The 13,632-nt window shown below is 40.4% G+C and overlaps 2 protein-coding genes across 4 annotated transcripts in view; both read left to right on the plus strand.

Annotated features, from left to right (window-relative positions):
• Positions 1-4,469, plus strand: part of miga2 (mitoguardin 2) — a 46,553-nt gene extending 42,084 nt beyond the window's left edge. For 2 of the 3 annotated variants that reach the window (XM_072566017.1, XM_072566019.1), the window contains 3 exons: positions 1,242-1,295; positions 1,479-1,595; positions 2,791-4,468. In XM_072566017.1, the coding sequence (XP_072422118.1) occupies positions 1,242-1,295; positions 1,479-1,595; positions 2,791-2,997 (378 nt within the window). In that variant the 3' untranslated portion in view covers positions 2,998-4,468. Of the gene's footprint in view, positions 1-1,241; positions 1,296-1,478; positions 1,596-2,790 lie in introns of all 3 variants that reach the window. The other variant, XM_072566018.1, reaches the window with a different exon arrangement.
• Positions 4,470-4,544: 75 nt separating this feature from the next.
• The window catches only part of dolpp1 (dolichyldiphosphatase 1), a 41,257-nt gene continuing 32,169 nt past the window's right edge, over positions 4,545-13,632 (plus strand). The window contains exon 1 of the mRNA XM_072566021.1: positions 4,545-5,177. Coding sequence (XP_072422122.1) covers positions 5,159-5,177 — 19 coding nt within the window. The 5' untranslated portion in view covers positions 4,545-5,158. The remainder of the gene's footprint in view (positions 5,178-13,632) is intronic.

Here is a 13,632-nt window from a genome sequence, read left to right on the forward strand (position 1 = left end):
CTGCATATTGTGGGACATGTATGAATTTGCCTAGCAGTAAGCAGAATAGATTCTCTGGCAGCCACCATATATCTTCAGTTTTGTGATTGTGGATACATTTATTATTTCTTCGTGTATTATATTTAGCGGGGAGCGGGGGTGGCACTGTAGACTAGTAGTTCAGAGACTCGGGCTAATACTTTAGGAGTAATGGGGGAAATCCGATGGCATTTAAATTTGATTACTTAATAAAATTTGGAATTGAAAGCTAGTCTCAGTGATGTGCCCTGTAAACACCATTGATTGGAAAAAGGTCTATCCGAAGTGTTACGACACAGGATAAACCCCTCTGCTAATTTAAACCTGACACACTAAGAAGCTCGCCTTGCGCCGTAATCTGTTAAGTTTTGAGAGGAAAGGAACTATCCCAGAGGTCGCTATTTAAAGTAAAATTAACAATTTTATTCTTTAAGTCCAAAAGAGAACATTAGACAACTATTTACAACTCTTTTCTCTGAAACCTATCTTTTACCTCCCAGTCTACAATACTGCTCTGATTTTAAAAAAAATCTGATTAAAATTTACAAAAAAAAATGTTTCAAAACCGGTCAGCTTTGTCGATTCTCCTTTGTAGATTTTTCTCTAGGTCGTCTTCAGTGTTGGTGCTACAGAAGTTTCCTTATGGACAGGTACTTTACAGAGAGCTGTTCGGCTCGCAGTGTGTACTTGTTGGTGATGGTGGCAGTTCTTCCCCTTAACGGTTTAAAATGTGCGGTTTTATACCCCAAAGCATCGGATCATTTCATTGGTTTGATGTCATCAAAACATTAAATTAAAATTCGATTGGAGTTTGGTAGCTGGGGCATAATTTAATTTGGCCGAATTTGAATTTGTTTTTGTTCCATGGCAATGCGGCTCCAGCTATTTGTTTCAACCAAATTTTACTTTTTAAATTGTTCAGCACATTCTGTGCTTTCAGAGAGTCCTTAGTAACTTCCTCTCTCTCTCTCTCTCTTAAAAGTACAGTACACATCTGCACCTTCATAACAGAAGGCAATCTGCATCTTTACCTTGTTGGGCTTGCATGTGACTCCACAGCGACAGTAATATGGTTGACTCTCAACCGTTCTCTGAAATAGTCCTTGCATTTCCTTCAGTTCAAGGCAACCAGGAATTGGCAATGAATGCTGGACTTGCCAACAACATCCACACCCTTTAAAAAGAAAACTGTTTTGACTGTTCTGATTTCTTCAACTCCACAGGCCCTTGCCACAGCTTGTTGGTCAGTGTTAAAAGCAAAAAGGCGACTGTTGCAGGTCAGTAAACAGAGGGACACGGGATGGGGGAGGAAATAATTGTAAAATATTATAAAATACGCGATGTGTGGGGCATGCTGTGAGCTTAACGAAAATGGAATAATATTTGGCCTAAAATTTAAAATGAGTGATATTCTCAAGATTAGTTTGTGGTGATGACATTGTGTTACCTTGTGATTATAGGTCCCTGATGGGTTCATTTCCCACTTTTACTCCATTTCGGAGCATGTAAGTCCTGTCCTTGCCTGGGGCTTTCTCGGACCAAAACAACACCTCTGTGAAGTTTGCACTATATTTAAGGTAAGAAGCTTCTTTTAAAATCTCCTTGGTCACCCAGTGTATTGGAGATAAGGGCAAGGTTGCTTAGCCCAGGGCCTTATCAAACATTGATAATTTTATTTAATTTTTTTGTAATGTGAGATAAAAAAATTATTCTGGGATGGAGAATGACACTGGAAAGTGTTATTCATACTGTTATCCCTTGAGAAAGTGATACTTGGCTGACTACTTAAACCACTTGTGTTGAAAGGGCCTGTTAAAGAATTCTAGGTTTTTGACTCACTGGTGTTAGAACAGCAATAAGTCAGTGTTATGCTGGCCATTGCTAAGAGGCTCGCAGAGCTGCACATCATTGCAAAGTCCCAAGGTATGAGGCTAACGTGATTCCATCATGTTTTGCAGTTTCACGTTTACATTCCATCAGGTTTTGTGTTTGAGGGTCAATGGGAGGGGGGTTGTTGAAAGGGCTATTCAGTAAAACAATGAAAATCACTATTTTCCATCTCCCAATCACGTTGATGTTGCTGCTGATGGGGGGAAAAGATATGAGTAGCTGATGCTTCTGCTTTCATCACAGCTAACAACCCCTTTGCCCTTTACACAGGGCCTCTATATGATCTGTTCTCCTTGCTGCTGCTCTGCCTCTGTCAGATCTAGTTTTAAAAAAACATTTTCCAGCCCTTTTCATTTCTGAAGACTACTTATACTGTAGTGATTATAATGAGGTCAGCCAGGTAGACCTCAAAGAATGAGTTCCCTGATTGAGGCTGTTGATCTGATCCAAACAGGGAGCCCTGGCTGACAGATAAAAACAGGAGTGGTAGAGGTTTTGTTGACTGAGAGCTGGCTCTGAGGGAGCTGGATCAGTGTAGAGGACTCTCCATGTGTAATTAAAGGGGGACTTGGTGACAGGATACTGGCCTCTGGAGTTACTTCACATACTTTTTCAAAACATTATCTTTATATCTCTCTCTGCTGAGTTTCTCCAGCACTTTTTGTCTTTGTTAGAGGTTCAGTTGGCCTATTTAATGAAGTTAGAATTGTCCTCAATATTGCCACCCAGTGGAACCTGCTGTTATGACAGACATTCAGTGCAGAAATAAATAAATCCTGTAATTCAGAGAAAGAGGGTAGATAGGGATGTTTCCTGTATACTTTACAACTTGTTTGTTGTTTGAATGTGGTTTTTATGCACACTTGTTGCTTTTTCTTATAGCAACAAATACTTCAGTATTTGAAGGACATGTTTGATTTGGACAAAGTGCGATACACTACAGTGAATTCACTGGCGGACGACATTGTACAATTATCACGCAGACGCAGTGAGATTCTCCTTGGCTACCTGGGTGTTGATGCAATAACGGAAATGAATGGGACGTTACCCACTGACAATGGACCTTTGGAAGAGGCCAGTCTTGTATGAAACTTGGACACACAGGTTTTTTTATTTAAAATAAAAAAGCGATTAATTTTTGCAAGAAACAAGTAACAACTTGGCACTAAGAATCAGTGACCTGTATCTGATTCCTGGATGATTTCCCATCTTCCCCCATTTCCCACCTCTGTTTTGAGGAGATTATTAAGAATCTTGATCAGAATACTCCCTATACATTACAATTGTCTCTTTCTGTTGAATATCAGCATTTTGATATCATTGGTTGGGACAGGAAGAATGAAGCATTATTCTTGTGAATCTAGTACATTGCAGAGATGTTCGCTGATGGAGAGGTGCGTCCTTGAGAGCAAATTCTGAGGCTTGCAGGATTAGGAGTACACTTCCCTCCAGGTTGTGTTTAATTTGGGGGTGTGTGGCATAGTTATCAGCCTTGCTCTTTAAGCTTGGGTGGAACAGTGCCTCTCTGTGGTGTGGTTGACTTACTGCACTGCCTGGTCTGTTACTGAACTGTATGGATCGTGAAATGTGAGTTGCGAGTGGCAGATATCCAGGATTGTAAACTGAAACACTACAGTTGGCCTTAACATCTCCTGCCTTGGGAGGAAAATGCTTATCCACAGTTTGTGCCTGCTCATTTCTCTTTGCCCAGCACATTACTGTCAAGTTATAACGTGATGAAGTACATGAGGCATCCATTTCTTGACAGCCATTGTACAAAGAAAATGGCTAAATGTTTGAAATTTCAAAGCACTTATTTTTTAAGTACTAACTTGGAGTCTAAAAAAACGGGCAACTAGTTTTGTTTATTTTTTTTTTCTTTTTGAAAAAAAGGACTGTGATTTTAATGTCATTCTTGTCAATGATTGCATTGTAACCTGTGCCACCATCCACCACCTTAGCTGGCAACACGACAGGGCATGGTCAGGGGGTGGGGCAAAGATAACGGAATCATGGAACATGTTGCTTTCTCCGTAATCCTACACCCTGCACTCTCTGGAAGATGAGGGTAATAATCATCAGGGTATTAACAAAAAGCTGCAAATAGTGACCCCACTGTCCCAACCAGAATTGGTTAAATCCCCTGTCAGTCTCACACAGAGACCACACTGCTGCAAGTGACTAGGATTGTTGTGACTCTTAATTACTATTCTGTACTTACTCACCACACACTGCATTTTGCTGGAGAAATAATCCTGTTTCTCATATTTTTCCATTCATGAGAAAGGGTCAATTGCTCACTTCTGTCTTCTGTTCCCGTAAGGCTGTCTGGGTACACAGCATGCTGGAATGTACTGCAAGGACATAAGCCAGTTTTGCCCCCTCGGATGCACACGGTCTTACAATGCAACAAACAGGCAGCACAAACAAAGAAAAATATGAGCGATCATTGCTTCCACCCCGAAGATCCTCTGACATGGAATCTTTGTCCCTAAATTGATACACCACCTGAAAGACTTTGGGGTCAAAACAAACTCATGGAATATCTTGTAATGAAATTGTTTCTCTTTTTAGATCTTGAGTTCCTTTTGAAATTATTAATATGTAATAATTTTAATTTTGAGGAATGGACTAAACTTAGTTTAGGAAATCTCCTGCAAGTTTCATTGTGGGCTCAAAGTCTAAATCAAAGTTTTAAGTGAGTTTGCACTTTTTTTTTAAAAAAAGAATAATTGCATTCACAAGACTTTTCTCCCCCACTTTTGTGTTGTCTCAATGTATGCCTCCTGCTGTGATGGAAGTGGTTTTTGTTTAATCAAATCTCTCGTTCTTGTCCCTTTTCTCCCTCTGCCAGTTCAGGCGCACATTATCACCAATGAGATATGGTCCTTGGTGTCAAACATTTAATAGCCCAAATAATGCTGGCTGACTGTATCCTGTGTGAGGTGGAGGGGGTGAGAGGAGGGTTCTCTTAATGTGCGTCAGGATTGTTTAAAAGACCAGGTGTCTTATTACTCAGGTTTGTATGATTATATTACTTCTAAACCCTCCAAATGAAGAGGCCTGATGCACCTGTTAACAATGGTTTATGATCAATAGATGCCAACCTGAAACAGGTCTTTTGTCTATTTGAATGTTGTCTCAGAGACACTTGGAGCAAATCTGTTTATGGTGAACAGCATCAGCAACAGAAAGTCTGTTTCTGCCTTTTGGAGCAATTAGGATCGTGCTACACCAACACTTGCAGAAGATGAGACAAAGATGGACAGGTCGGTATGTGCTTTTAAAAGGAAAGGCTCAGTGGCAGGTTTTGTGATTTTTCTGTTTGAGCTTTGGAATTTCAGACCAAACCCTGTCCCCTATACAATCAGTTCCTTGGATAATTACTGATTATTGTTCTTGCAAACTGAATTTAACTGTCTGGTTTATTGTTTCCAACAATGTCATGGAAGCTCCTTATAAATTAGTCACTGTATGTTTTCCAGAATGACATCCTGTTGATTATTAAAGGATTTATAATAGGACTACTGAATGTATTAAGATATTAAAGAGAATAGAATTTTTAAGCAGTAATTTCTATTGTGTTGAAATTTGTAACTTTGTTTCTTCTTGAGTTGTCATTGAGGCTTATGGGAAAATAGTGGAGGTCTGGACATGTATTTGTGACATGCTGTTCAGGAAACAAAGTGGTTGATGGTAGTTTGGAAAAATGCACTACGGGCAGGAGTCATTATCTAGAGGAGATTCCCGTTAGAACTGTTAAACGGGTTAAAGAAATGACAAAATGCAATCGCTTTTAAATAGAAGATATCTGCTTGAGGGCTTGGGTATAATAGTGATCTTATTGGCTGTATTCTCCATCAGTTCCTGGGTTGGGAACCCAGCTCCGACCAGATGAAATTTCATTTTGGTAGGTATGAGGTTTCTGGATGTGATAAGTTTGGGGTGGCCTAGATCACTAATATGTGAGGGTTCATCTTCCTGCAAAGGAGACTGGAGTGGGACTAGTGCAGTCAGGAGTTCTGTGTTGCAGCTGGGCATTGAAGTACATCATGGCAAGTGAGGCGAGCCTTTTTAGACTCTGCGTCTTAATGGAAGGTATACTTGACACGGGAGTACTTGACAGGACAAGATCGAGTCGAGAGTGTGGCGGATTCCTGATGAAGGGCTTATGCCTGAAACGTCGATTCTCCTGCTCCTCAGATGCTGCCTGGCTGTGCTTTTCCAGCACCACACTCTCGACCCTGATCTCCAGCATCTGCAGTCCTCACTTTCTCCAAGGGCAAGATGGAAGCAAGGTACTTTGAGTCTAAGTCTATGTGGGATCACCAATTATGAGCTAGCTTGGAAACCGTACTGTCAACAGCAAAGCTTTCTTTTTGGTAATGTGCCAGAAAATTGTCACGCTCAATAAAAGTCCAATTGCCTTTTTTTTAAGAAAGTAGAGCAAATTTGGCTACGTTGAAATCGGATTTGCTAATGCTCTTTATTTCGTTTAAGAAATCTTGGGCCAAGTTGAACAAATTCCAAACTCTACCATCTCTACTCTTGGAGGAGAAAGTGAGGACTGTAGATGCTGGAGATCAGAGCTGAAAATGTGTTGCTGGAAAAGCGCAGCAGGTCAGGCAGCATCCAAGGAGCAGGAGAATCGACATTTCAGGGCATGAGCTCTTCTTCCTGAAGAAGGGCTCATGCCCGAAATGTCGATTCTCCTGCTCCTTGGATGCTGCCTGACCTGCTGCGCTTTTCCAGCAACACATTTTCAGCACCTCTAATCTTTGGCCTACACCAGAGTTGCTGACTTTGTAAAATTGTAACTGTGTTTTAAAGAGAGGATATGCATCTGTCTAGCAGATTTCGTGACCTCAGAAATCCCAAAATGTTTCACAGTGATTGAGCACGTGTTAGAGTGGTCATTGTTGTAAAATAGAAAATATTGGAGTAGTTTTACACACAGCTAAATCTCACAAGCGGGACAATGATGGAATAATCTTTTCTGCATGATAGTCGATTGAGGACAAAATATTGGCCCTAGCACCTGCTGCAATTCGGAATAGTGCCAGGAAGGCCAACCATCTAAATATATAATAGGAGGCTCTGGCTTAATGGTTCAGCTAACCTAAAGTATCTGCAACAGTGCAATACTCCCTCAGTGATCTATGGGGAGTGTCAGCCTAGAATTTGTTCCTGAAACTCTGCAGTGGAAGACTAATACATTCTAACAGTTACCGAAGGTCATAGGGCTTCCCATTGCTGATTCACTGAGAATGTGCTTTTGGCAATGATACATAGGTAATATGGCCACTGCTCCCCATGCCTCCTTCATTGCCTGTGGATCTTGCTGCTCCCTACATCTGTGGGCTTACCTTTATGACTCGGCTCGATGTGTGCTGGGATCATTCTTGTCATTCATTGTAATTCTATTCATACCAAGTTGGAGAAAGCAATGGAAGTCCATTCAGAAACAGCTCACTCTCAGTAGCCAAGCCATCAGACCTCTGGTTTCTGCCCCACTTTCTCTAAAGAGCAACTACTTGTGATTTAAGATCACGAGGTGTTGTGGGTAAAGGTGCCCATTATTCAACCAAGTGTAGGAGCAAATTACTGCAGATGCTGGAATCTGTGCTGAAAATGACAAATGTTGGAAATCCAAGCGGTCAGACAGTATCCATGGGGAGAGCAAGCTAACATCTTGAGTCTACATGACTCTTCATCAGAGTGTACCCTGCGAGGCCAGCGTGATTTCTCAAATCATTCTCGTATTTTAGCATCAAAATCTTTACTGGGGTGAAATTTCCCATTGCTGACACTTCTTTGCAAGAAAAGCTTGCTGATGGCTATCCTGCAGTTAATTAGTCAGTTTTAATCTGTGTCCTATTCCTACCATTGAATTTAAAATAATATCTAGATTTAACCTTTTCCATAATATTTAATATTGTCTATTTGTAGGCTACCTTCCTTTTCAGGCTGAAAAGTCTTTGTCCTTTTCTCTTGTCCAAATTCCAGAGAATATTTAATTCTTACCTTGTTGCCCATGACCAGAGCAGAATGCTGCCTATGCAATGTGACCTGATCATAGCTCTGTATAATTTGATCACAACATCCTTCGCTTTGCATTCACGGTTGTTTTCGGTGACTTTAAATTTAATGTTCTCTTGGTTTTGATTGCTGTCCTGTTTTCGCTTGATGTCTCTAGCAGTGACTTTTATTGTTTACAAAGCTAGCAAGACATTGTTGGATTTTGTTCTGTTAATTCCAATATATTAATTTTTACATGAGAGAATTGAAATGTGAATCAGGTTTGGAAAAGATGTGTTTACTTTGGCTATTGATTGAGCTATGTCAACCCAAGTGAGGGCTATTAATCAGCTGGGAGTTTGTTTGCATGTTGTTGTAGTTAAAGAACCTCATTGATCCACACCGTGCACCAGCAGACACCATTCTTCCAAGCTCTGTGCTTACAGAAGTATGAATTTTATTAATCTATCTTGTAGCTCTTTCTGAAAGCCCAGTGTACCAATTTGTAAGTGTAAGAGAATTAGGCACTTACTTAACACTCACTGTGTGTGTCACCCTCGTGTCGGAATGGAGCTCGTTGGGTTTCACAACAGGGATATGTTTTGTAATCTATACCTCATGAAATACAACCTGCAAGTTTGGAGCCAAGTTAGGAGAACTGTAAATGTTGGTGGTGAGAGTAGAAGTGATGAGAGTGTGGTGCCCAGGGTGAGTGAAGGAGAGGAACATTAAATAGAGGAGGGAAGAATAAAGTGTTTTCATGTTTGTACACCTTTTAAATGAGCATAGGAGTTGGTCTGGAGCAAGTTACTCGCCTGACCCCAATTTGTGGGGAGGTAAGTTTTGGAACATGGTTAGTACTTAACAGAAGGAGGAGGACAAAGAAGTCTAAGTGGCAATCTGATGATGTCGATGCATTGGGCCCAATTTCTAATTTTCTGTACACACGTCCGGTTTCCCTCCAATCAAATCGCTATTTTAATTCTTGTAAAATATGTCACCAGTTGAGTACTGCAAGGTGCTGAAGGCATAAGTAAATGGTTTGACTTGTACATTGTCTGAAGATGCAGCTGAAACAGCAACAGCAACTAAACTGGACTTAAATGAACTCACTGGACAAGTAACAAAGTGCTGTAGTATAGACTAAAACAATGACCATACCAATACTAGGTCTTTCTTTACCAGTAGCCAAGCCCAAGGCCTATCTTGGCTGACTCCATACCTGCCCTCTGGAAAGTGTCGTGTCTCAACCACTATCGGCTGATCCAGATATCAGTAGATGCTATACCTTCCTGCCACCATTTCCTGGATTGACTATGAATTTTATAATTTCTCATCTTCATGAGGTTTCTGGTTAGTTTTGTTAATGATTTAAGGCAAAATTGTTGGATGAAATTGAATTAAGTTTGTCTTGTATTGAGACTTAGACTGGTTCCATTTCAGTCTGAGTTGTGGATTCAGTCTTTTGTAGCTGCTATTAAAATTTTACAAAAAAAATTGAGGTCTGTAGTAAGTTGGGAGCTAAGAGGAGAAAGGAATGGAGAAAAATGTCTGAAGTGGTCATTCTTTAATTATATAAATGTGTGCCTCTTTCTATTTGTTTGTGTGAATTATTGCTTTTGATGTAAAATCTCTCACCTTAAGAATTGTTTTTTTTATTTTTAAAGTAATTGCTGCTGTCCTGTATCCATCAATACATTTCAATAAAAAAAAACAAAGAACAAATTTTCTGTAAGTGGATTTGCTTATTAGGCAAGGGTATTGAGTGGTATAGAACCAAGGCAGGTAGATGGAGTTAAAATACAGTTCTGCCATGAACTAATTAATAAACAGAGTTTTGCATAGCTTTTTTAATAAAAGTTCCAGTGGGTGGCACGGTGACTCAGTGGTTAGCACTGCTGCCTCACAGCACCATGGTCCCAGGTTCGATTCCAGCCTCTGGCGACTGTCTTGTGTGAGGTTTGCACATTTCTCCCCGTGTCTGCGTGGATTTCCTCCATGTGGTCTGGTTTCCTCCCACAGTCCAAAGATGTGCAGGTCAGGTGAATTGTCCATGCTAAAGGATAAGGATTAAGGATGATCAGCTATGATCATATTGAATGCTAGTGCAGGCTTGAAGGGCAGAATGGCCTACTCCTGCACCCATGTGTATTGTCTAAATTGCCCATAGTGTTAGGTGCATTAGTCAGAGGGAAAATGGGACTGGGTGGGTTACTGTTCGGAGGGTCGCTGTGGACTGGTTGGGCTGAAGGGCCTGTTTCCACACTGTAGGGAATCTAATCTAATCTAATCAAAGATTATTAACAGGGCAAAAATTGATACTGGCCCAAATATGGAGATAGTGAAATCTTGGTGAGGGGTATATATTTTACTCATTCTTGGGATGAGGGCATCACTGGTTAGGCAACATTTATTGCCCATCTCTGCGCAGAGGGGAATTAAGTTTCAGCCACATTGCTGTGGGTCTGGAGTCACATGTAGGCCAGACCAGGTAAGGATAGCAATTTCCTTCCTTAAAGGATGTTACTCAACCATATGGGTTCACAATTGACAAATCTTGTTCCAGGTTTTTTTTAAAATTCAAATTCCATCATTTACCATGGTGGGATTTAAACTTGGGTCCCCAGAACATTACATGGGTTTCCAGATTAACAGACATGTAATAAAACACTGGGGAGTCTCCCCTCATTTTTTAAGGAGCCTCTTTATAAAGCAAAAAGGGGAGACAGGCAGTGAAATTCAGGAGGGATTTCTAAAGTGCAAGAATTCAGCAACCAACTGAAAGCATGGTCATGAATGACAGTTCAAGCCATCCTAAGAGTAGCACTGGTAACCTTGGCTGTAATGTGTTTATAGATATCCAAAATATATTAAACTTGCGTAGATGCAAGTTTTTTTTCTATTTCTAATCAGAAAAAGGCGCTACATTTAAAGCAATATGTTGGCTGGTTTAAACATATGAAGGTTGGACAAAGTAAGAAGAAAATATTTGTATTTAAAGCTGAATTCACAACTTTAGGATTCCCCAAAACACTTTCAACCAATAATGTACTTCTTAGTCAGTGTCATAATGTAGGAAATGTGATGGCCATGTTTTGTTGTGCACAAATTGGCTATGTTTTTGTAAGGTGGGTTGAGCGATAACTTCCCATCCAAAGGGCATATTGGTATAGCTCTCCCTCTTTATGGCCCCTGTGCCAGTGCAGCACTCCTTCACTACTCAGAAGGCCTTATGGGAAGATGGTACCCCAGTGGTAATGTAATTGGTAATCCTAAGGTCCAAGATAATCCTCTGTGGCCGTGCACTCAAATTGAATCATAGTAGCTTATTGAATTTAGTTAATAAATTCAAGAATTAAAAGCTGGTCTCAGTAATAGGGACCTTGAAACTGTGCTAGATTGCCCTTTTGGGAGCAAACTCTGCTATCCTTATTTGGTCTGGCCTATGTGTGATTTCGGGCTATTTCTGAAATGGCCCACAAAGCCATCCTATTCGAGGGGAAACTGGGGATGGGCCATTGACTGGAAGCAGAGCGACTGAGCCCATCAAATGCTATCTATATATGCCTGGACTCTCATTTCTCTTGCATGTGGTGGGGAGGAGATTGTTGCAAAATGTGCCTTTGCAAAGATGGACTGAAGAGAGAAGCTGTGGTCTTTGTCAAGGTTCATTTTGAACCGAGTGGGTGGAGGTGATGGCATTATGGTAATGTCACTAAACAACGTAAAATTAGTCTGTGGTTCTAGATTTTGAGGATTAGGGTTTGAATTCCACCAGAAGATGAAATTTGAATAATTATAAAACACTAGTTGGCAATATGTAAACACAATTGTGGATGGGAAATAAATACTGGCTGAGCCAGAAATAGCCATCTCCCATCAAAACAATTTTTAAGAAGCGTGGCTGTGTTGCAGCAATTTGCTTTACAGATGGTTACTGGATAGACACACCAAGATAAACATCAAATGAGGCTGGAGGACCATCAACAAAGTGAGATGTACTTTGGTCTGCTTGAAACCTGCTGGTCTTCCAGTGCAAATGGTTGTTCTCACTGAGTATTGCAGACTGCCACATTTCATTGTTCAAGACTATGTGCTAAGAAACTGCTGCTGTAGGGCCTCATTGGAGCAAAGTTACTATCTAAAGCCTTTTGGCCATAGTGCAGTGAGGGCCTGGAAACGGATTGAATCCTGTATCCCTGACAAATTATGTAAATTGTAAATAGCAAAAGTACTGAAATTATATTGAGGCTTTGCACAATGTAACATGTTTTTTAGATGAAACTTGTGTTCTATTGCACTTTCTATAATTTTCCTTGTGAAACATTTCCCTGTATGCCTGACATGGACTGTATACTTCAAGTGTATTATGATTCTACTGGGGCACCCAAGAATGGAACATGGTTATGGGGACTAGTTAAATTTTATTGCACTTTCTGTAATTATCAGGTACAAATATTCTGAATACAGAATGTTTCTGCAAAAGTAAAAGTGGGATGGATGACCAATACTAGCCTTGCTCAGGGCGTCCATATCCCAGATATAAATGTATTAAAAAAATAAATATGTCCACAGTCTCTGACTCCAGATTACCATAAGTGTACAAGGCTACTGGCCGAATGCTGAAATATGGGAGTAGAATAGATTGATGCTTGATGGCTGGCATCGACATAATGGGCCAAAGAGCCTCTTTCCATGCATTAAAAATTCCATAACTACTCCTCTGAGCTAGTGGTAGCATCCCTATCTCTGAGTCGGTCAAGTTCAAGTCCCACTTGCTCCAAGGATGTGTAATACACAAAAACAGAATGTATTAGAGAAACTCGGCAAGTGTAGATTTTAAAAAAAGCGTTAATGCCTGAAAGGGTTGTAGAAATTTGGAACTCTCATCAATTGCCATTTGTAGAAGTTAGATCAGTTGTTAATTTTAAAACTGAAATTTTTGTTAAGTGAATGTCTTAAGTGATATGTGCCAAAGGTAGGTAATGTAGTTAATGATGGATCAGCCATACTGGCATTGAATGGCCTAATATGTTGCGAGGCCAGTGACCCTCCCACCTTGAGAACTCAAATCGTTAACTCTGATTCTCTATCCAAAGGTTCTGCCAGACCTGAGTTTCTGCAGCACTTAATTAAAAACTGAATGAAAGAACTGTGGTTGCTGTAGATTAGAAACATACAGAAATTGCTGGAAATGTTCAGCGTGTCTGGCAGCATCTGCAAAATCAATTAACATTTTGGGTCAGGTGACAGTTCCTCAGAACTAATGATAGCTCGGAAAATATTGGTTTATATGCCAGAAGATAGGGTGGGGGGAGGGGGTAAGGAGTAAATGATAGGTAATTGGGGGTAGACCGAAACTGAGAGAAGAACAATTGGACAGACAAAGAAGTGGATAACAACCTCTCGGAGAGTGAATAACTGTTCATGGAGACTGTCGGTGGTTAACAGTGGGTTGTGTGTAATAGACTGTGATCACAGTCCCAATAGTTTGTTGGGACAGCTAGGATATAGTAGAGTTAAGTGAGTTTTGAGAAGATTTGTAGCTCAGGTTGAGGTCCTGAATGTAGGTTTGCTCGCTGAGCTGGTAGGTTCATTTTCAGACATTTTGTCATCATACAAGGTGACAGCTTCAGTTGTTCTCCAGGCAAAACATTGCTGATACTTCCTGCTTTCTATTTATATAGAAACCCAAACGTATGAATA

This window comes from Chiloscyllium punctatum, chromosome 49 (genome assembly GCF_047496795.1).
Source record: "Chiloscyllium punctatum isolate Juve2018m chromosome 49, sChiPun1.3, whole genome shotgun sequence".
NCBI lineage: Eukaryota > Metazoa > Chordata > Chondrichthyes > Orectolobiformes > Hemiscylliidae > Chiloscyllium > Chiloscyllium punctatum.